The sequence below is a fragment of the Rhinolophus sinicus genome, linkage group LG07 (genome assembly GCF_036562045.2).
Source record: "Rhinolophus sinicus isolate RSC01 linkage group LG07, ASM3656204v1, whole genome shotgun sequence".
Classification (NCBI taxonomy): Eukaryota; Metazoa; Chordata; class Mammalia; order Chiroptera; family Rhinolophidae; genus Rhinolophus; species Rhinolophus sinicus.
Window position 1 is genome coordinate 18,913,824 of NC_133757.1, and position 27,078 is coordinate 18,940,901.

A 27,078-nucleotide genomic window follows, 5' to 3' on the forward strand; every position below is an offset into this window, starting at 1 on the left:
CTGAAATAGGCAACAGGGAAGGAAAGAACATTTAGATCTTTTATTTTTTGGCACTGGGTTCCTGATTACAGAGGCAACCCTGAAACCTGCTGAGTATGTATCTCTCCTGGCTGGGATCCTCTCTTTAGGACATAAATATATCCTATCCCCAAAACCCAAAGAAATCATGGTCATGAATATGTTCTCTTTCTTGCCACAGTTTTTCATTCATCTTTTTCATTTTCTTCAAATTTTGACACTTTGGATTTGTAATCAAAGTCTGAGACAGAGAGGAGGGTGGGAAGAATCCTGCCTCAATCAGCATCAGAGGCAGAAATAAGCAGAAACTCCCGTTCAGGGGTGTTCTCAACCTAGTCTCCACACGGAACAAATGAAAGATTGGAACAAGAAAGGACCCTCTAGAGGTAAATATCAAAAAACGAAGGAGCTATCAGGTGTTCTTCCTTTAAATCACCAAGGAAACCCAAGCTCCAGCACCTAGCATATTCTAAGTCTCAAAAATAAGCCTGTTGAATGAATGTATAATTGCTTAGACACCCTGGGTGCTATATCCCCGGTACTTAGAAGAATGTAAATAGTCGATGCTCAGAAATATTTATTGAACAGCTGTTGAGTAAATGTACTGAATAATTGATAAAAGGCAACTTCCTGTAAATATGATATCCATACATGATATATCTCCCCGGATACTCTAGGATGAGAGAAAATTTGAAGAGATAATACAGTAAAGTGTGTGGGCTCTAGAGTTAGACTGAGTTGGAGTCCAGTTCTAAGGTTCTCTAGGGAGTGGCCTTACCAAGTGATTGGCCACATCTGAACTTTGGTTTCTTCCTCTGTGACTGGAGGATAACATTGACTCCATCACTTAGAGTGCATGGAGAGATTGTGTGGCCAGGCCTGCAAAGCCTTTTATGTCATGCCTAACACTTCATAAATACTCAACAAATCTGGGGTACTGTTACCTACTAAGACAGAATTCTCACTACCTATTTTATTAAAACCAAAAAATGGGACTGCTTATATAAAGTGACTTTTCTATTATTAATTTTAATGAAGGCATATGGTGGATCAAATGACCATCCAACTGTTATACTGGAGTGGGGACCACAATGTGAGAGGTCACAGAAGTCAGGATGCGTGCACTTATGGTAAGGACTGCAAGAAGCACTAGAGAAGTTTTTGGGAAAACGGATCCCCTTAAGAATTTTATACAGTTGTTAAGAGGCAGGATGTAGGTTCCATCTATATGAGAGACAAATTGGAGGACAGAGGAAAAGAGTTGGGAACAGATAAAAAAGAGATGCTAGTTTCTGGGAAAAAGCTTCCTGAACTGGACCTTGAGGGATGGATAGGCAGAGACATGTCAGGGTGTTTATCCAGGGGACTGGGGAGTATCCTATATGATCGAAGAGGGTAAGATGAAAGAAGGAAAGGTAGCACTCGGAGGCTGTCATCTGGGGCACAGCACAGGAAATGTGCTGGTGTGATTTGTGTTGGTGTGAGGTTTGACTATAACACTTCATGTTTGAAGTGTAATCAAAATGAGATTGTGGCCTATATGATATTAGATAATAAGAAATAATCGCTAATTACCTTTGAGACGTCTGGTTTAAAATGCCACATATGAGAGGCAAACAAAGAAAAGTGGCTTCTCTACAGAGTTGGCATCTTTGCACCGAATTCAGAAACACAGAGAAGGTTAACAAGTCTTTCCCCAAAGGAAGACAAATTCCCAACAGTGAGATGTGTCATTCCCATCTGCCTTGGAAACATGTCTACATGAAGGCATGTCTTCCATCAGGAATTACTTTTCCCCACCTTGTCCCATCCCTTAGCCCCACCCTATTCCACAAATATGCACATACTGTGGATACTGATGCAGGTTGTCTGGCAACAAAAACACGTCCCTTTATCCTCAGTGGAACCCAGACCTTACATGCACACGTAAACCCACATGTAAACACAAGTGCACACGCATTCCATGTTTTAGGCACTAATACCGCTCCCTTAATAGCCAGTCGTACAGTAAAGAGGGAGAGGTTCCAGGAAATACTTGATGAGGTCTTCACAACAGAGCCCTTGAGGAAAGTGCTCATGCATAGGGGTGCACCAAGACACAGAAAGATGGTCTCCTCAGGCTCAGAGCAAAAGGAACAGTGAATGGCACACACACAAAAAAAACCCCTAAGAGCAGAAGTGGCCATCCTTGCAGACAAGGCCAAAGAAGGAAACAATAAAAAGTCACCTCAAATGGGATTTTCTCAGATAAAGTGCCTTGGTCATAAGAGGAAAATAAGCAGACCCTCTCCAGATCTATCCCCTCTTGTCACACATTCCCTCTGCTTTGCTAAGATTTTATTCCTCAGGATAAAGCTGAAGGCCAAGGTGCCAGAGATGAATTACAAAGTGGAGCTCTCTGCTCCTGTAGCAGTTGATAATGCCAAGCAGTTGGGGGCCAATAAAACCACAGCTTCTGCAAATCAAATGACCCAGCTGCTAAACATGCACAACCCTGCTCTGACAGCCTGGCCAAAAGAGGGAGAGGGCAGGAAGGAAAATGTGCAATGAAACTATTGGAAGAGGCAATATTTGTATTCCCTCTGTACCTATTGTAACCTCCTAGAGTGTTCCAATAGGTACAGAGGGAATACACATAAGGTTCCTAATGGTTAAGAGAGTGTCATTTCTCATGTGTGGGTGTGCTGTGGAGGGAAGACAGGTATGACTTGGTGAAAATTCTGATTTATGGAATTTAATTTTGAAAGAACTGGCAGTGTGGTCGTATTTAAATGTGTAACAGTCTCTCGAACATATGCAAAACCAATGAGGGGTTCCCTGGAGAGTGGTCCTTATGGAGCTGGTATAGTAATAACTAAATATTATTCATAATTAACATACCATTGTTGGGAGGTCGAGGGTTTCTGGAATTGATGTCTCCCACATTTGTTGAGGAACCACAATGCATGAGAAACTCTTCTGGCTGCCGTCAATTGCTGAAAATGAGGCTTGTTTTCCTGGGTAGTTCAAAGCATTCCTCCCAGCAACTCGTTTATACCATTTATTTACTTAACAAACTTGTTTTCCAAAAGTGTACAAAGTTGGCCCAACTCTAAATTATCCCAGATGCCAAATCAGCAGGTACAAACTAATGAGGTTTGAATGTGTCAAAAGCAGAGGTAGAATGTGCATCTTCTATTGATTGAAACCCTGTCTCTGAACTGACAAATTCAGGAGTATGGTAGTTGAAAGAACACTGGGAATCAGACAGATGTGGGTGTGAACACCAACTCTCTGTTATCTTCAATAATTACATGTTTGTGCCTCAGTTTCCTCATCCATGGAATTGGTATAATAGCTGTTATGTTAGCTGTTGGAGATTTTATATTTAAAATACTGGGTATAGTGCTTGGTACAAGGCAAGGATTAATGCTATTGTTTCACTCTTCTGCCTAAAATTGTTCATCTGATAATATAAAGGGCCTGAGTTAAATTAAATGCCTCAAATGTGCTGGCTTATTCACTTCATCCCTGTCTGTGTTCCAGAAAAGCCACTAAGTCTAAGTTTCTGTTTAGAAATGCGGCTCGTGATAACTATATCTCATGCTTACTGTGATCATTAAATGAAATAACTTATGCAAAGTGTTGAAATGCACTAGTCAACACATTTCAGACCCTTTTCTCACTGCCCTCCAGCTCTGATAGGTTGTCATCATTTCACGCAGTGTAAAATATGTACGAATGTGTTTAATGAACTTGAAAACACATGAAAATATAACCCACAATTAATGATTTGTTGTAGCACGGGTTTGGCAACTTACCAATTTTTACCATTTGGAATGTATATAAGAGAGAAGGCAATCATATTTTCAGAGTTGAATAATTAGTAAGGACTGGTTACAGTGGAATAATAGTATTAAAGGAATGGAGGAGGGATTGTAGAACAATTTAGGGAAACCACTGGTTCTTTAAATTTAGTAGCCGTTCCCTTTTATTTGATGTATTTTGATGGCTTAATAGAGCAATCTTTTACCAAAAAAAAAAAAAAAAGTAATTGGATCATGAGTTTTAAATGGCCTCTTTCAATTGCCCAAAGCTCTAGATAGCTCAGGTAGTCCTTAAGAGCATGGGCATGAGGACACAGAGTTCTGCGTTGAAATCCCAGGTCAGTCACTTACTATCCTGTGTATCCAATGTGTCCTTGAGCTGCGTGACCTTGGGCAAGGTACTTTACCTGGCTGAGCCTCAGTTTCCTCATCTGTGAAATAGAATGAGTGATACTCAGGAGAACTGTTACAAGGATTAAATGAAATATAGTATTTAAGACGGTGGGTGCTAGGCCTAACCTCAAAATAAAAGTAGCCTCTATGTATTTATCATTTATCAAGCAATGAAACTGAAAGCACCAGAGTTGATCTCTAGGCGATTGCAAGCTAGTAGCTTGGTGCACAAGTAATTGCAGTTTACAAGGTTAAAATAATTGCCCAAACCGCAATTACTTGTGCACCAACCTAATACTACTGACCTACTGTAGGGGAATAAGAAGCTTCAAGCAAACTTGCATTATGAACCCCCCATACCATAAGGGGCACGGATCTATTGCTTTCAGCACCACTGTCCAGAGAGTTGTATTTAATCATCACCCCCTTCTCCCATCCTCACTCTCTGTTTCCTCCAAGACCAGTTTCACAGCTGAATTTGACAGTCTGCTTTTTTTTTTTTTGTAAAGTAAACAAATGTGTCTCTTCTAAAATTGATGTATTTTTCAGCCATGTCAATTTTTCCCAGGTAGCAGGGATAAAGGGAATGTTCTTGGCTAATAAGAAGATTGACAACCAAGTGAAGACTTTCATCACGTATAACAAAGGCAGAGACTGGCGTTTGCTTCAGGCACCGGACACAGATTTAAGGGGGGACCCCGTGCACTGCTTACTGGTGAGTCTTCAGATTGGGGCAGAATGCCTCCAACAGTGAGGGCTGGAAATGGATGGTAAACAAGCAGATGAAGATGGTTCCAGGGCTCCTTGCTCAGTTAATGAACAAAAGGGGACAGGGAAGTGCATGAAAGCAGTGCACGAGAGTCACAGTGCTGCCTTTGTGATGGGCCAGAGAGAGAAGAGAAAATGAGGACGTTTCTGGCTCACTTCCAAGAATGTTCCTTCTGGCCCCATTTCTGATGAGGACCTCTTATTGTAATTTAAAGGAGAATGTAATAGTTTCCATCTATGGTGGGGATATACATCTTTCTTTCCCATGCGTAACCTGTTACAGATCTTTTGATACATAAATTCAGCTGCAGAATTGATGAACTGAATGCAGACTTGTGTAGTTGCATTTTCTAGAGATGTTTATTTATAATCTCAGAGGCATTCAAACAAGGGTAAGAACTACTGATTTAAACTTTTATTGGTACTTTCTATAATTTGTTTCATGCATGTCACAATGTATAAAGCTGGTGTAGGCAAACAATGACCCATGGGAAAAATATGGCCCACCACTTGTTTTTCTAAATTAAGTGTTGCTGGGACCCAGTTATGCTTATTCATTTCTATATTGTCTGTGGTCACTTTTGGTCTACAATGACAGATTTGAGTGGTTGTGAAAGGGACTGTATGATCCACGGAGCCTAAAAGCTTAGTTATCGGGCCCTGAAAATGTTTGCTGACCTCTCTTTTCAAGTATGGCTTTCTCTCAATCATCTAACATTTGGGCAATAAGATTGAGATGAATTTCTTTATATATTTGATTATATGTTAGTGTCTGAGAGAGGGACCAAAAATGAGTCTTGCCTTCAAGGAGTTTGCAGTCTGTTTCAAGGGACTAGATTAATAAACTAAAGATTATAGGATCACACATCTCACATCTCTTAGTAGTTCTGGTGCCTGCCTGCCTGGTATTTGGCACATGAATAGATACTGAGTGAGTGAAGAAGGAGGGGAGAAAGAGATTAATTGCACAACAAAGTATAATTGAACACTCATTTCTGTAAAACAATTCAAAAGTTATATTTATAGTCATAGAAAGAAAAGACCAGGCTAGAGGAAAGACCTCTTCATTTTAATAAGGAGTGTGTGTGTGTGTGTGTGTGTGTGTGTGTGTGTGTGTGTGTGTGTATACACACATCAGTGTTCACATTCATCATATAATTCTGCCTTTAATGTTATCACACTCAGCTTGCTTCCTTCTGTCCCATGAAGTCTGAACAGTCACTTTGCAGGCTCATTTCATACACCTGTAGGCGGATCACCCTCCTACGCGAGAAGATGCCAGCAGCCATAGCTTGACCTTATTAGTTGCAAAGGACATCACAGTTGTCACTGTGCATCAGAGAAGCACTCTGAAATCCAGCCTCCCACTCAGCTTCTATCCTTATTACTGGCAACTTACAGGGGGGAAAAAGTCAGTTGTTATAGTGAGTGCACAAAGCCAGTGACAGAGTATAAATGTAAGTTATGATTGAATACCTATTCTATGCGAGGCATAGTTCAGTAGCATTTTAAAAGAAACAGGGCCGCCTGCTTCATTTAGCTATTTCAAGTTGGAACGTCCTGATATTTTGTCTAGGATGCATGGCATGCCCCAGTCCTTAATGTGGTCCTCCATCGTGTGGTGCTCTTTGGAGATTAAATGTCCATGAGTGAATTAACCATATCACCTAAAGAGGCTTTCCAGGGCATTCTGGCATCATAAAGGGACCATTAGAGATGCCTTTTACACAAAGCACTTAGTGATGTGTTCCCTGCTCCACCGCCAGCCCAGTGTTAGGAAGTCTTATTGCCGTGCCTCCAAATAAATTCTAGGGCCATGCTAATACAAGCCACCATCATTTCTCCCTTTCCCTACGGCGACAGGCTCCTGACTGCTGCTCCTGTCACTACCTGGCAGGCTTTTCTCCACACAGCAGCTAATGGGAACTTCATTTGTTTTTAATCCAAATGTACTGAGATAAAATATACATACATGGACCCATTTTAAGAGTATAATTTGGCAAATCTTGACCAATGTGTATACCCATGGAACCAGTACCACACTCAAGATAGAACGTTTTTCATCACCCCCCAAAATTCCTTTGTGCCCCTTTGCAATCAGTCTCCACACCTCTAGCCCTAGACAACCCCTCCTCGGCTTTCCTTTAGTATAGGTTAGATTTCTCTTTTCTAAAATGTTATGTAAATGAGATAAACTTAAGCTTTAAAAAATCACATCATGACTCTCCTTTACTTAAACCTGCTAATGACTTTCTCATTCAGGTAGAATAAAATCCACATACTTGAGCATAGCCTTTAGGGTCCCATGTGGATTGGACCCTGCCTACTTCTCCTGTCCCCTTCCTTCCTTACACATAAACCATGCTTGGGGACGATGGTGCCTCTTTTCATACCATTAACTTACCATGCTCATATATGCCTTAGGTTCTTTGCATTTGTCGTTTTTCTTAAAATGCCCTTCTAGTCTGGCTTGTTCTTGAAATCCCACCCTCGATTGATTGCCTTAATCTCAGAGAGCTTTCTTGAACTTTTCTCTAAAATTGAACTTGTCCCAAATCCTTTTTATTCATGACCTGTCTCACTCTTTGAAATCAGCACATGTATTTGGCCATCTTCCCCTACTAAAATGTGAGCTTCATGAGCAGAGGAGCCGTGTCTATATTTTTGGCCACTGCAAAGAATCCTCTCAAGAGCCATACCTGTCTCAATGTAGGTGCTCAACACCCGTGTTGTCATGAGTGTTGTTTGTTTGAAGCAGATACTCCATTGACAAGGGTTGTTTGAGTTTTGTATTTAGACTTTAGTGGAAGCCTTTCCTTGCTGCTGACAATCCCACTGAAGGATTTGTCATAATATATACCTTCTGAAGCTCCTGGGCTCCAGTTGACCCCAAAGTTGACAAAATCCGTAGGCTCATTAAGATTGAGGAAAGATGAATTAATGGGATATGGAAGTACAGTACCCAGGAGTCTTTTGGCCTATCTCCCTCATTAACCCTGTTGTTTAATGTAGTTTCAATCAGAATTTTAGAAAATAGGCAGCAGGGCGGGGAGGGGAAAATAACAAAGGGAGTAGGGAGGAGAGACCAAAATCTCTTTATAAAAATCTGCCAAAGGCACAAAATAGGAAAGAAATTCCTTGAGCTCCAGGAGATTCTGACTGTTAAAAAGCTTCATTCAGCTTGAGAGCTGGTGGCAGAGAGGAGATAAAAAGTGATTTTAGATTGTGAGTACTTGGAAAGTGACAGTGTCACCGAAAGCACAGCCTAGTGATTAGAAAAGAGATTTTCCAGCAGGGCTGTTACAAATGTGGAACAAGTTCAGAATTACAGCCCCAAAAGGAATGTTCCTGGTAAAATGTATTCTATAGAAATAAGACATCCAGGGTAATTTGGGGCTATATTTTTAGGACTTTTAGGCTGATTGCCTGGAGGGCTCAGCTGGGATTTCTTTCCTCTGAAGACAGCGTTGTACAATTAGATGGGGTGTTACAGGTCACGGTCCACCTGCCTTCAAAGCCTCAGGATTGCGCTACCGAGAGGCAAGATGTGAGCTGAGCCTGTGACAAGTCCTCGGGACCCTAGGGAAAGCACGGCGTTTCATGGAGAGAGGCTGTGACTTTTTTATGGATTTAGTCGTCAGGTTTCCAGTGGAGCTAGGCAGCCAGCTACACCCGGAGATTCTTAACTCTGCTTTCCACTTCTTTGCACACTTGACTCTGCATGTTGTGCTGGAGTAGAGTGGGGTTGAATGCCTCATACCCAGCCAGTTATTCTGGAGGCTTCCTTTTCTGTGCCATCTACTCTTTACTGAAGATCTAACGGATTCCTAGCTCTAGTTCAGGGTCAGAAACAATCTGTGTATGGAGGTGGATTCAGGGACAGTTATTTGGGTATTTGCCCACTGCCCTATTATTTATGAAAGCTCTGATCTGGCTTTTCATGACAATGGTCAGATTAGAAGCCCTAAACATAATGGCACCATGAAAATGAGATCTAAGTGCTGTTAATACGGAGGTTGTGGGGAAAGAGAAAGTGAAATGAGAACCTGGTTGACACTCAAATAATTAACAGTGTTTTGAGTTGATTTATTTTGTGGTGGGGAAATGCCTTCTATGAGTTAGTAATTCTCCATTGGTCATGGACAGTGCTAGGAAGACAGTGGCTTCTTAATGGATCCATTAAATCCAACAGACATGTATTGAATGGTTGCAATGGCCACAGCATTTTGTTGGTTAAAATAAGAAATACAATAGGCAAAAGAAAGATAATTGGGGCCTAGAGGTCCACCATGAACTTCAGAAGTTTGTCAGCTTCCTGAAATTGAATACAAAACCCTCTGCGCACTTGGCCTTGTGTACTTTTTCTTGGAAAAGAATCCTTAATTCGCATCAGATTCTCAAGCTCTGTACCTGACCCTGAAGATGAAAGAGTAAGGATTCAGTGGCTGTGAGAATTGACTGATTGATGGTCTTCCATGTCCTGTGACTAGGTGAGGACATAGCGAAGGACACAAAGGGCAGCTTCCAAATGTGTAGTCTGGTCCCTCCATTCCCTATAAGTTAGCTGCTAGGCCTTGCTGTGTTCAGCGTATAGTTCTACATTGTCTTAATGTGCAAAGATAAGGAAACTAGCGAAGTGCCTTTGGGACAAGCCTTGTTTTGACTCTACTGCACTGGAGATAACTCTGGAAAGATGCTCAGGTATTCAGTACATGTTTGCTAATGGGAGAAAAGGAGGCAGGAAGGAAGGAAGAGAGAGGTGGACAAAGCTCCCCCTGCCTGGGCAAAAAGTGCGTAAGCATCAGAGAGCCTTGTGTTCTGTCCTTTAGGAGTTTGCTGGGGCTCGACAGCCATTATAATAAACCTGTCTATTAAAATAAAGGTTGGTGACTTAACTTTGAAAAATATCCCAAACTGGTCAGATACAAAAGTATAAGTTAAAATAGTAAAGATGATCACTTAACATTGTTTTCCTTCAAACACTGCGGTAGACTATGTAACTTCCTTGAAGAAAATGGAAGAAAGTAAAAATAAAGCCACAGAATAGTCTCCTTGTACCAGCTGGGGGCAATCCAGTTCTACAAATGTGAGAGTGGAAAAAAAGTGCACAGGAAAGATCATTTCTAATGTGGCTGCTGCTGCTGCTGCTGCTGCTTCTGCATGAACTGGTGTCTTTTATTCTCCCATTAATTTATCTCAGGCCTGCGAAAGCCATTGCAACTGAGCAGTGCTGAAATGGTGAATTGAAAATGCCCTCTTTCCTTTGTAATGACAAGTGCCCCACATCCAGTAACACTTGGGTCAGGTGGCAACTGAGCCTCACAGTCTCCCAGACTGTTGAGGGATGAAGTTTGTGGCAAGTGGCAGCTGCAAATTGCAAACTGGGTGCTCCCTTGTCCAGGGATGTCCTGCCCTGCTGGGTGGCACAAAGGCCTTCCATTCGACCCAGATGTCCACCCATAATTCCCAAGGAGTGATGCAGTTCTTGGCATGCCATAGGGATACTCATATTGTTCTGCTTGTGTGGTTTACAAATAAGCCCACGTACCTCTGTCATTGTTCTGAGTAAAATAGTAACGTCTCCCATGTCCTAACATAACAGCATTGCTTGATGTTTCAAGCTTTCATTGACTGTCTTTTTTGATTCGATGCTAGGTTCTACAGAAGATGCAAAGTAGTACTTGATGTTTTCTCTTTATTGCTAGAGTGTATCTCTTAGGGGGATAAAACTGTACATACCTCGAATAGATAACACAGGATTGCATGTGGTAAAAGAAACTGGTGTACATCAGCGAAGGGAAGATGCTGATAGGTTGTGGTTGTCAGGAAAACTTTTATGGAAAAATGGTCTGTCACCTCTGCTTTATCCTGTCTTAGCATCTGAATGTTATGCAGTGTGGTCCTGGGGCCTCTGAGACACAGAACAATACCCATTTTAATCTTCCTCTTGGACAAAAGGAAGCCAAGTGTTTGGGTCACATAGCTTCTTCTCATAAGGGTGATCTTCCTTGTGCCTTATGAACATTATAAAGTACGGTTCCCTTTTTTGAAAGCTTTACATGAGATTGTCATGTAACACCAATAACGTTTTGCTCATTATTCCTTGAGAGTTCACGCTCTGTGTTGCCAGTGAGGAAAAGGCCCTGTTGTGACCCACTGTGTTATTTCACCAGTTTTTTGGCTGCTTTTTTTATTCCTGATTTTCAATTTCAGTTTGTCATTTGCTCTTACCTATATAAATTTAATCATTGTATCTCTCGCTAGCTCTCTGAATATCTGCTAGCTGAGACTTACAGAGCAGAATAAAAGTAATAACAGAGATACACTGGTGATTCCAAAAACTCAAGTTGATAAGATTAGAAAATAATCTTCCTGAGCGATGAAAAGAAATGTGGGTTTAGACACAAATTTGTAGTTTTTGACAACTCAGTACAAGAACTATTTTAAATGCAATTTCTATAAGATTGATTATCCTGTTTTTGAGAACTGTTGTTATATTAATCAGAACATTTGATCGAGATTTTCACATACAAATACACAAGTCCCTTAAATTTTCAGTTTAGTGGCAATCTCTAGCACATTTTGCCTACATGTATGACTTTTATATTGAATAATACTGATTCTGATAACAACCTGATCCAGACACTATGTTGATTGTCTGTTGGATGTTAGGACAGTTTCACATGTCGTACAGCTGCTTCTGTCCTTTAGGATGGAGAGGGGCTAAGAGGTTCCAGCTGACTTCTTCAGAGCCCTCCCAGTCTCACCAGACCCTCTCTTTTGATTTCATATCCCATTTCTCTTCAGTCATGCTGACTACATACCGCATTATAGCTCACCTCTTCTGCTTCTTTTCTTTGTTATTGTTGTTACTCAGACCTGAAATGTCTCATCTGCAGTTCATATCCATCCCATCTTTGCCTCAGGCACCATTTTCTCCTTGAAGCCTTCCCTGATTCAAAGTTGGATGTCATCTCTTCACCCTCTAGAATCTCATATTTTGTCTATACTAATCTGATGGCTCTTAAAATATACTTTCTTTGTGTTAATCAATAGAAAGATCTTAAATTATGCACTCTGTAATAGTCAGGATGACATTTCAGTCAGTGTGACTCTTTCATAAGCTATACCTAGACTTTTTCAGTTAAGATGCTAAAATGTTTGTCGACTGCCCAAATGGTAGTTAAGGCAGTTGATGAGAGTTAAAACGAAGGTGCTCTCTCCTTCACTAACTTGGCAGCTGTATTACACTTAATCGATACCAGATATTCGTGGAATGAAAGATGGATGAATGGATATGGGTACATGGATAGATGGATAGATGGGATGGTCGGATGATTGGATGGATGCTCTGAACATGGGCTTAAATGACCATTTAGATCATGTGCTTTCATGACATTCATTTCTCCTCTTCTCAGCCTTATTGCTCACTACACCTTCACCTTAAGGTCTCTGAGAATCCCTACACATCAGGGATCATTGCCAGCCGAGACACAGCTCCCAGCATTATAGTGGCTTCAGGTAAGAAGCTTTCCTTGTTTGATTGTTGTATTAAATTGTGTTTCTTTTAAGAATCTAGCTATTTGTGCTTGGAACTTAATGAGCAAGCTAAAGATATTTTTGAATGGCACCTAAGCCACTGACCCTGAAGCAAGTATGCTACAAAACCTTGCTCAGATATGTTTGCAATCTGCATCCATCTCAGGTAACGCAGGCTGCCCACATAGCTCGTTGTCAGCTTGTACAGAAAGTACCCTTCAGTAATGGTGATGTGCTCTTTCTAGGTAACATAGGTTCTGAATTGTCAGACAGCGACATCAGCATGTTTGTCTCCTCAGATGCAGGGAACACTTGGAGGCAGGTAAGAAAATATCCTAGGTCAAGTTGTTGAAGTGTAAAAGATGTAAAAATTACCCAGCTTGACTCAATTCTGGGAACTTATTCTACTCCACATAGTAACTTATTCAACTACATATGAATCCTAAAACTTGCCAACATGTTTTTCTTTTTTGTTTTATGAAAGTATTAAAACAAGTCTTTGAGGTTAGCGGATACTTTTGCGATTTTATTTTCATTTTTTGCTGTTCAGTAAAAATGACCCATATTCAGAGCCTATATGGAAGAAACTTTATATGTGACAATGAAACCAAATTAGATCTGACTGAATATTTCCCATAAAAGAAAACCAGAATCCCAAAGAGTTTATCACATAGAAAGCATGGCTCCTGGAGGATAGATTATATACCTAATGCTAAGTTACCTCCACAAATTCCCCTTGCCTTGAAGTCAGAACAGAGAGCAATGAAGTGATATAGAAATAGCCGTTACCCAGGTGGTATTCTGAGATGTTTAAATCTCATATGCAGAAGACAGAGTAATAACCATCAGGGTGCATATGTTAGGGAAAATAGAAATGGAATCACTTTAAACCAATGTGTTTAGCTTAAATGCTTCCCGAAAATTATATACCCATAGCTTACGAAACAGGCATTTAATGAGGTTTACCAATCATAGCAAGATATGTGCCTAATGCATGGTTGTTACACTTCAATAAATATGTTTTAATAACCCACTGACATTTAATTATCATACAATAACTAGCATCCTGAATTGAAATCTAATGCACAGGTAATCACACAGCAACAAAAATACTCTGCTTTGAAGTTTAGGCAGAGCTCTCCATGTTACTGTCCAATTTGCCATTTCCTAGCTCCAGACCTTTCATAGATCCTCGGTGGGATTCACATGTTTTGAGAAGAGCAGGGCAAGAAAGAAATTTACCCAAAAAACCCAGAGCTATTGATCTTGGAGGTAGGTAGGAACATGGACTATTAAGCTTCCCCTGGAAAATAGAGCCAGGATCTTTTTTTTCCCCCTTCACCACCTCAAAGAAAGCAAAGAAGTCTCACTTCCATAGTCCTGGAATATATCTTAGGTATAAGAGGTCAATAAAAGGGAAAGAAAATCATGTCTGTAGTGTAACCACGGACAAGGCTATACTAACAGTGTGACTGTGAGAAAACAGTGTGAATCCTATACAGAGAGCACTTAGAAGTTTTTTCAGCCTATCTCCATTTGACTTCAAATTTGCTTCTCTACATTTGGAGAAAGATCCTATGACACATGGAAGCAAAGATGATGATTCCATTTTGATCAGAACAACCTTATGATTTGGGAGAGAATCTATTCATTGAACAAGAACACCTTTTCTCTATAACACTTAGAAACTTTGAAGTAATTATATGTGGAAGGGCACCGTCATACTGCAAGTCCCAGCTCCATCAATCACTATATACTTGGTCGTAGGCAAGTCACCGCATCTTTCTAAACCTTAGTCATCTCATCTATAAAAATGAGAATGTTAGAATGTAATACCTCTAAGGTTTCTTCCTTCTAAAAATGTTATCAATATGACAGTTACCCAATATCCTGACATCATCATAAATGAGAATCAAGAGAATTTACCACAAAAAGCTAGGAATATAAACACGAATACATAACTATTAATTCTTTACATTTCTTTTGTGGTGCACCTAAAATCATTTTGTATAACCTCAGTGGTACATGTAGCCCACCTTGGGAAGCGCTGCCTATAACTGTGTCTTGGGAAACCTAGTTCTATCATGGGAGGGATTTTTCTTCTCATATGAAGACTACTTCTCTGAACTGTGGGTATGCGTAGACGTGGATGTGTGTCCATGGGGGTGTATTTTCATCTTCCAGATCTTTGAAGAAGAGCACAGCGTTCTGTATCTGGATCAAGGTGGAGTCCTGGTTGCTATGAAGCACACGTCTCTCCCAATTCGACATCTCTGGTAAAGGCACCTGTTGCCCGTGAGGCATGAACCTGATAGTTCCCCACTACAAACAATGGAGTCGGACTGCCAGATTCTGACCGTGTTTGTAGTAAAACGTCAAGGCTTACTAGAACATCATTTATACTTTTGCTCTATTAAAATAAGATTGCTGCCTGCAGTTTCACAAAAGGGAAGGAGGAAAGAGAAGAAGAGAGGGAAGGAAAGAGACAGTGAGAGACAATTCTGCCCCTGAAAGAATTGTATTATGACTTTGAAATGTGACAATACTGTCCCCAGTACTACATTCTTTCAGCACAGTCTAGGGTAGAATGGTGTGTCAGGTATAATCTCTGAGTGACTTAATTTCTTACAGTCACTTTTCCCAAATAATATCTCCTGAGGTATAATATTTGCATTCATTATGTCTTCTGCACAGAGATCATGGCCCTTCTTCTCCTGTCTTGTTTCTCCTGATCATACTTCCTTAGTTTCCTATTTGGGGGTGACATTCTGCAGCTCTACTTCTAGGTTTCCACAGATGGACATGCAGGGCTTTACTTCCAGAGGGGATTCCAACAGACTCCTTCATGTGTGTTTTTGAAAGTGACTCTCTTCACACGCAAGCTTGTTCAAAGTCAAGAGACTGATTTCTCCCCACTTTTAGTTACTTTGGCAACCAAAGGGAAAGCTGCAGAAATGAGAGAAACAGAGGCTCAGCCTGGGGGAAGGCATCCATAGAGAAAGGCAGAGCAAAGAAAGCATCCTCTGTGATCATCAGAGTTGACGACTTCTCTCCTGTTACTCTCAGTGCCTGTCATTCTGTACCCATTCACTTAGTGAGTCAACCAGGGTTTATAACAACGTAAGAGGGATGCTTAAGTTTGATCACTTAAGGGTGACTGGTTCAAGTTCATCTAAGTAGGTCTCATAAGGCCATTTTTCTTCAGAATCACCTGTAAGGCTTGCTGTTAGAATGCAGTGAGGTTTGGGAGAGAGTCACACTGAGATCTAAGAATGAATAAAATATCCAAATTTAAAACAAATTCTATCAAAGACTTATTATTATTCCAGTTTCATGCAGCTCTCGCCCTATTGATGTTCTAACACATCTGGGTCCCAAATCACTTGGCTAACTGTATTTGTACTTTCTGATGTAATTAAGAACACTTATTCATATAAAAGGCTTACTTTGACAATGCCTTAGGTGCTTTTAAAATGTATTCTTTTCTGGTTGATAGGATCTTTCCTTTGAAAGGATTTTTTTTTTTTCTTTTGGGATTTGATGACTTTTTTTTTTTCCTTTCTGTTATTAGGTTGAGTTTTGATGAAGGGAGATCTTGGAGCAAATATAGTTTCACATCTATTCCACTTTTTGTGGATGGGGTTCTGGGTGAGCCTGGGGAAGAGACTCTCATCATGACGTAAGTGGAAAACTATGATGTCTTCTAGTCTTAATGTTAATATAGAAACCTGGCTTTTAGCTAAGCCTGTACGTTTTGCTACTGTTAGGTTTGAAGTTGTTAGCAAAGTCAGTATATCATGATTCCCCATCAAAGAGGAAAGAAAACTAGAGGAGACTATTTTCTAGGCTTTTTATTAGTTACTAGGAGACTCACACTGAGGGCTGGTGGCAAAAGGGCACAGCTTATTTCTCCCCCTACTGAATAGACGATATAATGTCAATAGAAAATAAAGCTATACATTTAAAACTTTAATAATAAACAAACTCGACATACAGAAGACTCACAGACATATAAGAAAGATTTCACTTTAAGGCAGAACACAGAGCTTGAGCAAAACCCCACGCAGGCTTTTGTTTTTTCCTGGCTCTTTACCTAACCCAATTGTGAGGCATATTAGGAAAACCCTGAGAACAATCTGTTCTTGTGAAATTGCATTTGCACTCCTTCTTGTCTGGAAAGAGAGGATCATTAATTTGTGAAAGACTTGATTAATGGCTTGCCTGCCTGTGGGGTTCAAAACATGAACTTTGAATTTGAAATATGAAAGTGAGCTTTTCCCTTTCCCTAGAAAATTGGACGTGGAAAACAGAGAGACGGTTTTAAAGTACTTGATCCTGTCATCAATGAAAATTGAAAAATCAAAGTGAATCATTGATACATTTTCTAATTTTTTCTTATGTTCTCCTTTTCTTAATAATAGAAAAAAATCAACCAAAATGTAATATGCCAAGAAGCTACATTTTAGGCCATGGTAAACATAGCTAGAGTACCAATTTATTCCATAATTTGTCTTTATTCAGTTGTTATATTTGCAAAACATAGATTTTAGAAAGCTGACTGAAAAGGCTGCTTTGTGGATTTTATCCACATCTGTGATTGGTGATTCAAACACCTTATTAAATACCTGGGTCTCTCTCGGTAAGGAGAATAGAATGCACAGTGTTAGGAAATAGTTATAATCACTTGGCACTTTTGCCCACTTTCCCTAGAGACTGGTAGGAACATAAAATGGCATGGGAAGCATGTACATTATTAACAAGAAAACCTAGAAGTATGTAATCTTGGACCATGCAGAATGCAGCATTTGTGATTGTTTTCTCAATTATGGAGTGATTGATTGTTTGCCTTTTTGTTAACCATTCTGTTGTACAATATATAGAAGTGGGCTTTTAAGTCAAACACCCTGGGTTCTGACTCTGCTGGTTCGTGAGGGATTTGATTTTGGGTTTTGCTTATTAACAAAACTCTTTGAGCCTCAAGTTACCCACATGTGAAGTGGAGCCAATAATAGTAACCCCTTTTACAAATGTGTTTTGAGGATTAATTAAGATCAATGTAAGTCACTTAACATTATGCTACGCTCATAGTAAATAGTCAACAGATGCTAGCCGTTGTTGTAACTGTCGGCATTGTTATCATTGCAATCATTTTATCATTATGAACCCTGTAGAGTGTTTGGCCACTTCAGCCACCGCTCGGAATGGCAGCTGGTCAAAGTGGACTACAAGTCCATTTTCGACAGACGCTGTGCCGAGGAGGACTACCGGCCCTGGCAGCTGCACAGCCAGGTAGGAGAAGAGAGCAGAGGCTGAGTGCTGGGAGAGAGGCATGGGATGTGTTGGGGGGAAGCTAGTCATCCAAGTGTAGGAATTGGGGTTCTCTAAGCTAAAATGCTCATCTGGTGCTTGCTTATGTGCTTTGTGTTCCACAGCAGTGAACAAACTCAACATTTTATAGCTTGTTGTGAAGTAATTTCTGTTTTTATTGTACTAGGATATAATGAGATAAAATTCAAATGTGCTTGGCTTAGACTTACAACTCAAAATGAAATACCAACTCAGCACGGAGATCTAAACATAATTTATCTGAGCATGTCATATGGATGCAGGGTGGAGGCAGGAGTGATCTTCAATTTCATCTAGCAATGCAAACAGAGACATAAAATAACAAAATTATGCTCTGTGAGCAGTGCCAGTAATATCCTCCCTCCCCATTGCCGTGGCTCCCTGGGATTAGGTAGTGCTTCTTGCCTCCTTCTAAGGTACCAGTGGTACAGGAATGAAGAATTACTAATAGGAAATTTCCCTTCGTTCTGGGCCCTCAGCTATTCCGCTCATATAAAAATAGTTGGCTGAAAGCATCTCTCCTTTGATGTCCCAAGCCAGAAGTCATCCTGTAGGTCTCTCAAAGGACATGGCAGAGGCTCTTGCTGCAAAGCCATCATCGTGCTTAGGCAGTGACACATCACATGCCCCAAACCCAGACTAAGTAATATATTTCCATGAAGATGGGTAATGGAGGTGGTTAAAGTGAGTTTGCCCAAGAAAGACAGGTTATGGTAACTTTGTATGTCCTTTAGACATATAAAGAGAGCCGTGTTTGACAGCGAGGGCTGCATCAGCTAGAATCGTCCATTCGATTCAGAAACTCAATGATGAAATTACAGCTCATTCATATTGCTGATATCTTCCCCTTTGGGATGCATGAGCATTGTGATACTCAAAGCTTTTATTTATTTTGGGGAGAAACACTGAATTTAGTTCCCTCACTTGTCTGATAGACGGGCATAAAATCAGTGCGATAAAGTTGTGTGGGCAGATGCATAATAAATTGGGGCAAATGGAGCTGCATTTCTTAGCAGTACTCTCCTTTCATATGCTCATACATAAGCACGTGTACAAATCTTTTTTACGGGAGTATTGAACTTAATTATTACAGATGTGTTGGCAATACCCTTGTTACAGCCAGAGTCTTACTAGTTACCTGTGTGTCCCTCATGACACTGCACCTAACACGTTGTCAAGGAAAAGTTTACTGAATACATGAGGAGTTAAGGACATTTTCTGACACACCCTCGATGCTTCTTAAGATTGCCTTTATAAGTCACATTCTATACAAGGGCTCTAGACATCAAAAAGAACATGCTGTCAGCACAGAGCAGACTACCCAAGTCTAGATTTCACTAAGGTCTGAGAACATCTCCCTAAACTGCCCTGATATGGAGCAGGGACAGTCCAAGGGATTTGCTCAAGTGCCTGATATCCTTGTGTCCTTACAGGGGGAAGCATGCATCATGGGAGCAAAACGGATATATAAGAAGCGAAAATCAGAGCGGAAGTGTATGCAAGGAAAATACGCAGGAGCTATGGAATCTGAACCCTGTGTCTGCACAGAGGCCGATTTTGACTGGTGAGCTCATTTTGGTATCCCATGGAGTCCTATATCAATGTATCAAATCCATGGGCACCTTCATGGAAGCTTCGAATTGAAATGACAATAACATCCATAGGGTTAAGTGACAAGCCTCCTATTTTTATGAAATTACCTTTGGAGACATCATGGCATACTAGCTATGTACAGGTGTGGATGGAAAAACCAGGTATTTCTTTAAACTTAAAGAGGGTTCAGAAGGTGGCTAGTAATTATCTTCATCTATTTAACAGATCTCAGGACAAAAAGGGAGATCAGATCCATCCAGTTGCATCAGACGGCAACAATGAAAACAATAAGTGAACTTTTCAGAGAACAAATATATTTGTGCTCAAGATAAAAACTTTCTAGCATGCAGGGTTCCTGGTACTAGAAAAATGGCCTTATAAGGCAGTAAATTTGTTATCTCTGGAAGTTTTCAATCAGTGGTTAGTAGACTATTGCTTATGTGAACTGTGGGAGATATTTCTGAATTTGATGCAACGATGGATTTAATGGCATTGCCAACCTAGGGCTCTGTGAACCAAATGGTAAAGGAGACATCTCCTTTCACTGGCATTAAACTAGTTTAAACTGGAAAAGTAACTGAGACATTTAGATGTTAAATAAACTCATAGTGCCATTCTGAGTTTTCTGGAGCATTTGGTAAACCGAAAACTAACTTGTGGGGCCAGTGACGCCCATGCTTTGTTCAAGGTCAGTGTTTCTCATTCAGGTGAGATTGAAAAGTTATTGAGAATAAGTAGGTGGTAACTCCCTTGATCATATCCATCTCATTTTCTGTTCCTTTCCCCCCCTCTTATTTTTTCTTTTTCTTTTTTGTTTTATTTCTTCATCTGTTTTTCGTTTAGAGGAAGCAATTGCTAAATATGTATATCTGTGTTAAATAATTGAAACTTGGCCTGTGTGAGAACCAAAGTCATTCCTTTACCAATTTATTTCTCACTGTGTAGCAATCACTGGTCCCATATCTGATTATCAAAATAGCAGTGATTGGGCGGAGGTACAGTGTACACACACATTACGTATTTTAGAAAAAGTGAGTGTTCTCTCATGGTAGTCCTCTGGAGATGTTGTCTGAATCAATAGTAGTGGGCTGGCCTGACAAAATTGGCCTCCAGCCCTACTCAGATTGATAACCCAAGGCTGTTCCCCTCTTGTGGGTAGACAAGGCAAGGCAAGAGCCAGTGCTGGCACTCTCTGCGCTCAGCCAGAGGGCCACAGAGCTTGCTACACTGGAGCGCACCGGGGATTCTGCAGCGGCCTCCCTCACCCTGGCTTCTATGTTAGTCAGTGCAACATTATTACAGTGACAGAAGTCTTTTATCCCTGTCTTCCTACCTTTCAGGATTGATACCCTGAAATACATTCACAGGGAAAACATCCATGGAATTTTTAAGTCATTCATCACATCCCTCTTTCTGAAGCCGTAATGCTTCTCCTTCATTCCCTCTATTCAAGGAGGATTTATTTATCAAAGGAAGTTACCGTTTTTATCTTAGTAGTTTAACTTTGACCTTACCAACAGTCATTCTTGTGCAGAGAGCAAATATGTTCTCTCATAGAAAATCAAAGGAAAGAAGTGAGGTGAAAGGGTCCACTTCCCTGATTTCTCCTGGAAAAATTTCTTCCTTTGGGAATCTTTTCTGTGAGGTTCCAAAATAAGCTAGTCTTCTGTTGTTGTCACTGCCCTTTGCTGGTTTTCTTTTTCAATTTTAAGCTCATCTAGAGTGAACAGAACACGGGGTAAGGAAAGCAGTTAGGGTCCTCCCCTTTCCCACCTCCTACACCTCTCAGTCTTGGCCCAATTCTTGTATTTATTTGTGATTGGCATCTGCCACTCTTACCTCTAACTAAAATGCATTCTGAGAAGTGGGAAATGAATCGTGAATGAAGCCATTGTAAGGTTTTCTGTCCAAAGGGGATTTTTGTAACTGCTTGGTTTCTGAAAATGTTTTGGAAGGCTCAACAGGACCGTTCTGAGTTTCTACAGTAGCTAGAGCTTCAGTGATTCCCCTTGACAGTAGCATAATGAAAGGTGGTTGTCCCTGAATGTTCCCTCTCGCCTTGGTTCTTTCCTGCACAGTCCCCCAGATGATCTTGCCTGTTCTTCTCCAGCATTTGTAGAGTAATTCCCTGAAATGAACACTGGGTGTCCAGGCGGCAATCCTGAAGTCCTCCTTCCCAGGTTGTGTTGAACCAGCACCAAATCCAGCCAGCATGTGCAGAATTTTAAGTGCCAGCTGCCGGGTGGCAGGCCCCGGAGCTGAGCCTGTTTGTCCCTTCCCGGCCCTTGTGTGCCAGCGTCTCACCTCTGTTACACGGATGGGCCAGTTCACACTCACGCTTGCTGCTTGCTGCCTGCGACTTGTCTGTGCATTCAGAGGTGCTGTTCGTTGTCATCCTCTGTTCCCTGGGTTCATCTTCCAGGAGCCAAGAATATCAGCCCGCTCAGAGGCCCCTGGAGGCAAGAGTGAGAGGAGGCTGGGAGAAAAGGCTTTGACTATTTTCAAATGAGAGAGAAGATTTAAAGTAGTTAGTCCCAACTGGCAGCGCTAACTGACTGGAGCGAAACTTTCCCTTGGGAAAATGTTCGCGACACTCCTGAAGGACATGTCTTTTTCTGCTGTGACTTTGAAGCATATGGCTTGTGCACAGACAGACGTGGCTCAGCTCTATCTGGCAGACACAGATGCCTTGGAAGAGCACCCCAAGACATCACTAACGAGGGCCATGCCACACGGGGCTGTGTCAAACCCTTCAGTGAAATTTTACAGTGAGGGCTGAGCTTCTGCCACTACCTGTTTACTTATTACAGCTTTCTCTGGCCCAACCACAGTCAATGTTGTGTGTCCTCCGAATGAGAACACAATCTATTCTCTCAGCTTAAAGGTGTTTCCTTGGAATTACTGGACATTGAGCCTTCATGTCTACACAGGCATCTCCCTTGCCTCCAAGTCAGCATTTCTGAAAATGGGTTCTGTAGGATATTTTCATGGGTAATTGATAGATATTCCATTGGGGCGGAGGGAAAGTTCCGTTTTTGGAAAGGCATTGATTCAGTGAGTACCTGTTTTTTGTTATTTTACTAATTGACTAGAATAAAATTTGGGTGTGGACTGACACAAACTTGTTCTCAGTAATTTTGTCACCTACTGAAAGGTTTCTCTTGACTCTTTCCCCACTAGTGACTATGGTTACGAGCGACACAGCAATGGTCAGTGCCTGCCAGCATTTTGGTTCAATCCATCTTCTCTGTCAAAGGATTGCAGCTTGGGACAGAGTTACCTCAATAGTACTGGGTGAGTGTCTGAAGCAGTGACCTTGAGAGGTCACTTTCGCTGGTTTGCAGCATGTGTTAAGCTTACAGAATTATGGCTGATCAAAGACCAGGCCTACTTCATTACAGTCCAATTTATTTGCTTTTGTTCACTTTAATAATGTAGCACAGATTTGCATTAATAGTACAAATTTCATCTGAGAATAAAACCCCAGTTGCAAATAAAGAAACAAAACAGGTTCCTTGGATAAAGATGACAATGATGATAAATATATAAATTTCCTTATTTTTGATACTTTATTTTGGAACGATTTCATCGTGTGAGGCCACCTTCTACCCTCACCGCATCCTTGTGAGGAAGGCCAGGTAAATATTTCACATGGGCATTTCCTGTTTTATAGATGTGGAACTGAGAGTCAGAAAAGAAGCTCATTGACTTTTCAAGAGGATACCAGAGTTAGTAGGAATGTGTTTCCGTTTCTCTCTGTGTTCAGTCTTGACACGTCTAAGGCGTGCATTCTGATCTTTGTAAATCTGGGATCAGATTCCAAAATTTCGAGTCTAATGTTCTGTGTTGTGGGGCTTATCCAGTAGTATTAAGAAATGCCTTAAAAGTCAAGACGTTCCATGATTTTTCCACAAGTGAAACTGATGTTTATAGACTTAAAAGTAGTGCACAGGATTTATTTGGATTCTAATTCAATCCATAAAAAGACATTTTTGACCCATTTAGGCAAATTGAATATGGACTTTTGTTTAGGTGACGTATTAGTCAGGGTTTCCCACACATATGTTTTTGTACCGGATGGATGACTGGGTAGATAGATAGATAGATAGATAGATAGATAGATAGATAGAAGATAGATGGACAGATAGATGATAGATAGATAGATAGATAGATAGATAGATAGATAGATAGATAGATAGATAGTATAAGGAATTGGATCACGTGATTATAGAGGTGGACAAGTTCATATCCCAAGATCTGTAGGGCGAGTAGGCCAGCTGGAGACCCAGGAGAATGGATAGTGTGCCTCTCTAGTTCTAGTCTGAAGGCATGAGAACCAGGAAAGCTGACGGTTTAGGTCCCATATGAAGAGCAGTAGGCTCAAAACCCAGGAAGAGCCGACGTTTCTGTCTGAGTGTGAAGGCAGGAGAAAAAGCCAATGTCCAGGTGCAGACAGTCAGACAGGAAGAATTATCTTACTGGGGGTTTGGGGGGGGCGGTCAGCCTTTATGTTCTATTCAGCCTCAACGGATTGGAAGAGGCCCGCCCACATTGGGGAGAGCAATCTGCTTTACTCAGTGTACTGCTTTAAATGTTAATCTTTTCCAGAAGTACCCTCACAGAAACACCCAGAATAATGTCTGACTGAATAGCTGGGCACCCTGTGGCCCATCTACATTGACATATAAAATTAACCATCACAGGTGATATTAGGTGACGTATAAATCCAAGTCTAAATAGCTATATTATATTTATGATATTATATTAATAAAGTACATTATGGTTATATATTTAGATGTGATAATGGTATCTTGGTTAGGCTAAAAAAAAAGAAAATGTATCTTGTAGAGATACATAATGTGTGAGATTTACTTTAAAATGTTAAAAAAGGGAAAGGTATTCATAATTTTTGAAGATGCTAATGAAGGCATGGGGATTTATTATACTATTTTCTTTCATTTGTGCATATTTTAAAATTTGATGTAAAAAATTTATAAAGAGGGAAGGGAAAGGAGGGAGGGAGGGAAAGCTAGACACCTCACCAACAGGCCAGCTCTACATGACAATTCCTCTTCTCATTTCTCATGCCAGCTGCAGTGCAGAGCTGTGGACTTCCACGGTCCTGCTTATGTACGTCTCTGTTTTGAAAATGTTGAATTTTTTTTTAATTAAAAATAAAATTACCAAAATAATATATACTACTCTTTAAAAGGAAGGAGAAAACACAGACAAATATCTAAAATATTATTCTCTTTACTATACAGACTCCTAAACCTTTGAATGAAGGAACAAATTGTGATTTATTTGAGCCATAACACAAAATCGGAGGAAAATCCAAATAACATTTTTACAGCAATGGGTCAGTGAGGTCTTCAGCATCTAGTACCATGGGGGAAAAATTGAAAGGGCTGATGAAATAACTAAACTTAATGTTATAACTAAGTTAAAATGAAATAACTTATATAACTTAAACTTTTATTACTTGCATGTACCAGTATGTTTAGACATTGTAAAGGTCATTGGAAACCCCTAAAGCTAATTTCAGAATTGATTTTTTTTTTTTTCCATGGCCTCAGTCAGTCTGGGAAGTTATATTACACTCTGTTTGATATTGATGAGGAGACGCTGAAGTACAGAGGGGACTAAATTGTTCCAAATGCTGAAATCACTAGAATCAAGCAGAATGAATGTATACATATGTATACACACGCACATACATACTCGCAAACAAACATTTTAAGCCACCACTAAGTGGGTTTCACCAGTCCTTTGACTAACAGTATATGACATCCAAATAAATCCTGACTCATAGAAAAGAAAACATCAGTGATGTTTCAAGTATAATGTTGCTAGTCTGTGGGATTTTTCATCTATTCCCTATAAAATTAAAAAATGTGATTCAGTGATCCGTGTCCAGGGATATAAACGTTCATCAATGCAGTTTTGTTTCTTAATCACGAAATCACAACCATTACTTTCTAGGGCTTGCCCTCCACTTTCAGAGTTTTGTTCATATCAGTGGGAAGCATATGATAGCATCTGACCCTAACAGATTTTTAAGTTACCGTATCTACTGATTTCATGTACTCTGTGCAAACTTTTGCAGAAAAGCGTTAGCATAAGTGAGTGAGCTTGTGTAAAGAGAGCATATGACAAATACCAGCCATCAGCAGGTATGACAAATGCCCTGCTCTCGAAAGTAAGGTGCTTGCAGGTGGAGGCGTGACCACCTGCATAGGACACAGTGGGCTAAAGTGTATGAGGGGAGATGACAATAGTAACCCCACTGATCAGTCTGTTGTCTAAACTGTGCATTTTGCATTGGGAACAAGAAGACCCTTAGCTGGGACAGGGCTCTGAAATTATCTTCACAGAAAGCCTCATGTCATCGAAGTCCCATGTACAGTTGTAGCTAATTCAAGACCTGGCAAGAGGTAAAATGTAGAGGAACTTGAAAAAGAACTTCCCGCGTTTCTTAATATCACTCCAGTGCCTCACCCCCGGTGTCACTTGGTTATGTGTTGATTCGGCAGCATTTCATAAGCACAGAGTTGGTATTTAATGTTTTGTAGCCACTATACTGCTGCCATGAAACACTTAGCTTTTCACCTAAAAATATTTAATTACAAAATAAATATATGCATATGTTTTCTATGTGTAAAAAGTCAATTTAGATCATCACCCCAAACCTACCTCTTTCTCCATCCAGCTGTGGTCTGATTGGTAGGCATGCTTCCATTTTTCATTTCCCAGTGAATAATTATGTCAAGAAAAAACACATAAAATTAATTTGGGAGTTTGTTTTTACATATGATTTCCTACTAGATACGGCATGCTTCTATTTCCTTTTTCATTTAAAAATGTACCTTAAATATCTTTCCAAGTCAGAGAGCATATAGGGCTCCTTTCATTGAATCACTTTTAATTTCTGGGATTATTTAGTCATTCCCTTTCATGGACATTGTGCTCCTTTCCTATTTTCTGCCACTATAAACACTGCTACAATGAACATTCTCATACCATAATAATTGTTACTAAAAAGCAAAGAACAGTAATTATTTTCTTTTGACAATTGGAGGTGTTTCTGCTAACTTACAAAGCAAATTCTTCCCAGCAGGTCTTTGGTTCCTAGACCTGTGTGTCCAGGCATTGACAGATGTCTCCCTCATAAGGGTTAAAACACTAGCTTCCCGCTCGCACACTGCCAGGGAGTCCCACACATTAGAGATTCATTTTATTAACTGTCATCCTCCTTTAAAATACAAACGCCAATGGATTCTGTAAGGCAAAGCTGAGAGGAAGGGTATGTAGGATTTCCCAAATAAGCTGAGGAAGGTCATTCCAGGCAAAAGAAACAAGAGATGACTCGGATGAAAAGGGCCACACTGGTAGTTTGCTCAAGAACAAGCCTTGCCATCAGACTGGAAGTCTGCAGGGTTAAGGAGCCACCATGTACCCTAAGTCTCTCTAATGCCAGTTTTAACCCATCCCTGGTCATCGCCTGCTCAATCAGTACAGAAACTGTTTTAGCTTCAGGCTGGGATGAAGCGAAAGGTCAGCCTGAGAGTGAGTGCCTCCATAAATGTTACATCCCAGACGCCTCACGTCCCTCACC

General features: G+C 40.5%; 1 protein-coding gene across 10 annotated transcripts in view; it reads left to right on the forward strand.

Moving 5' to 3' along the window:
- The window catches only part of SORCS1 (sortilin related VPS10 domain containing receptor 1), a 462,347-nt gene that overhangs the window by 359,705 nt on the left and 75,564 nt on the right, over positions 1-27,078 (forward strand). For all 10 annotated transcript variants that reach the window (XM_019725092.2, XM_019725090.2, XM_074339088.1 and 7 more), the window contains exons 10-17: positions 4,786-4,932; positions 12,404-12,506; positions 12,770-12,846; positions 14,709-14,800; positions 16,096-16,203; positions 17,696-17,813; positions 19,304-19,434; positions 22,644-22,757. In XM_019725092.2, the coding sequence (XP_019580651.2) occupies positions 4,786-4,932; positions 12,404-12,506; positions 12,770-12,846; positions 14,709-14,800; positions 16,096-16,203; positions 17,696-17,813; positions 19,304-19,434; positions 22,644-22,757 (890 nt within the window). The remainder of the gene's footprint in view (positions 1-4,785; positions 4,933-12,403; positions 12,507-12,769; positions 12,847-14,708; positions 14,801-16,095; positions 16,204-17,695; positions 17,814-19,303; positions 19,435-22,643; positions 22,758-27,078) is intronic.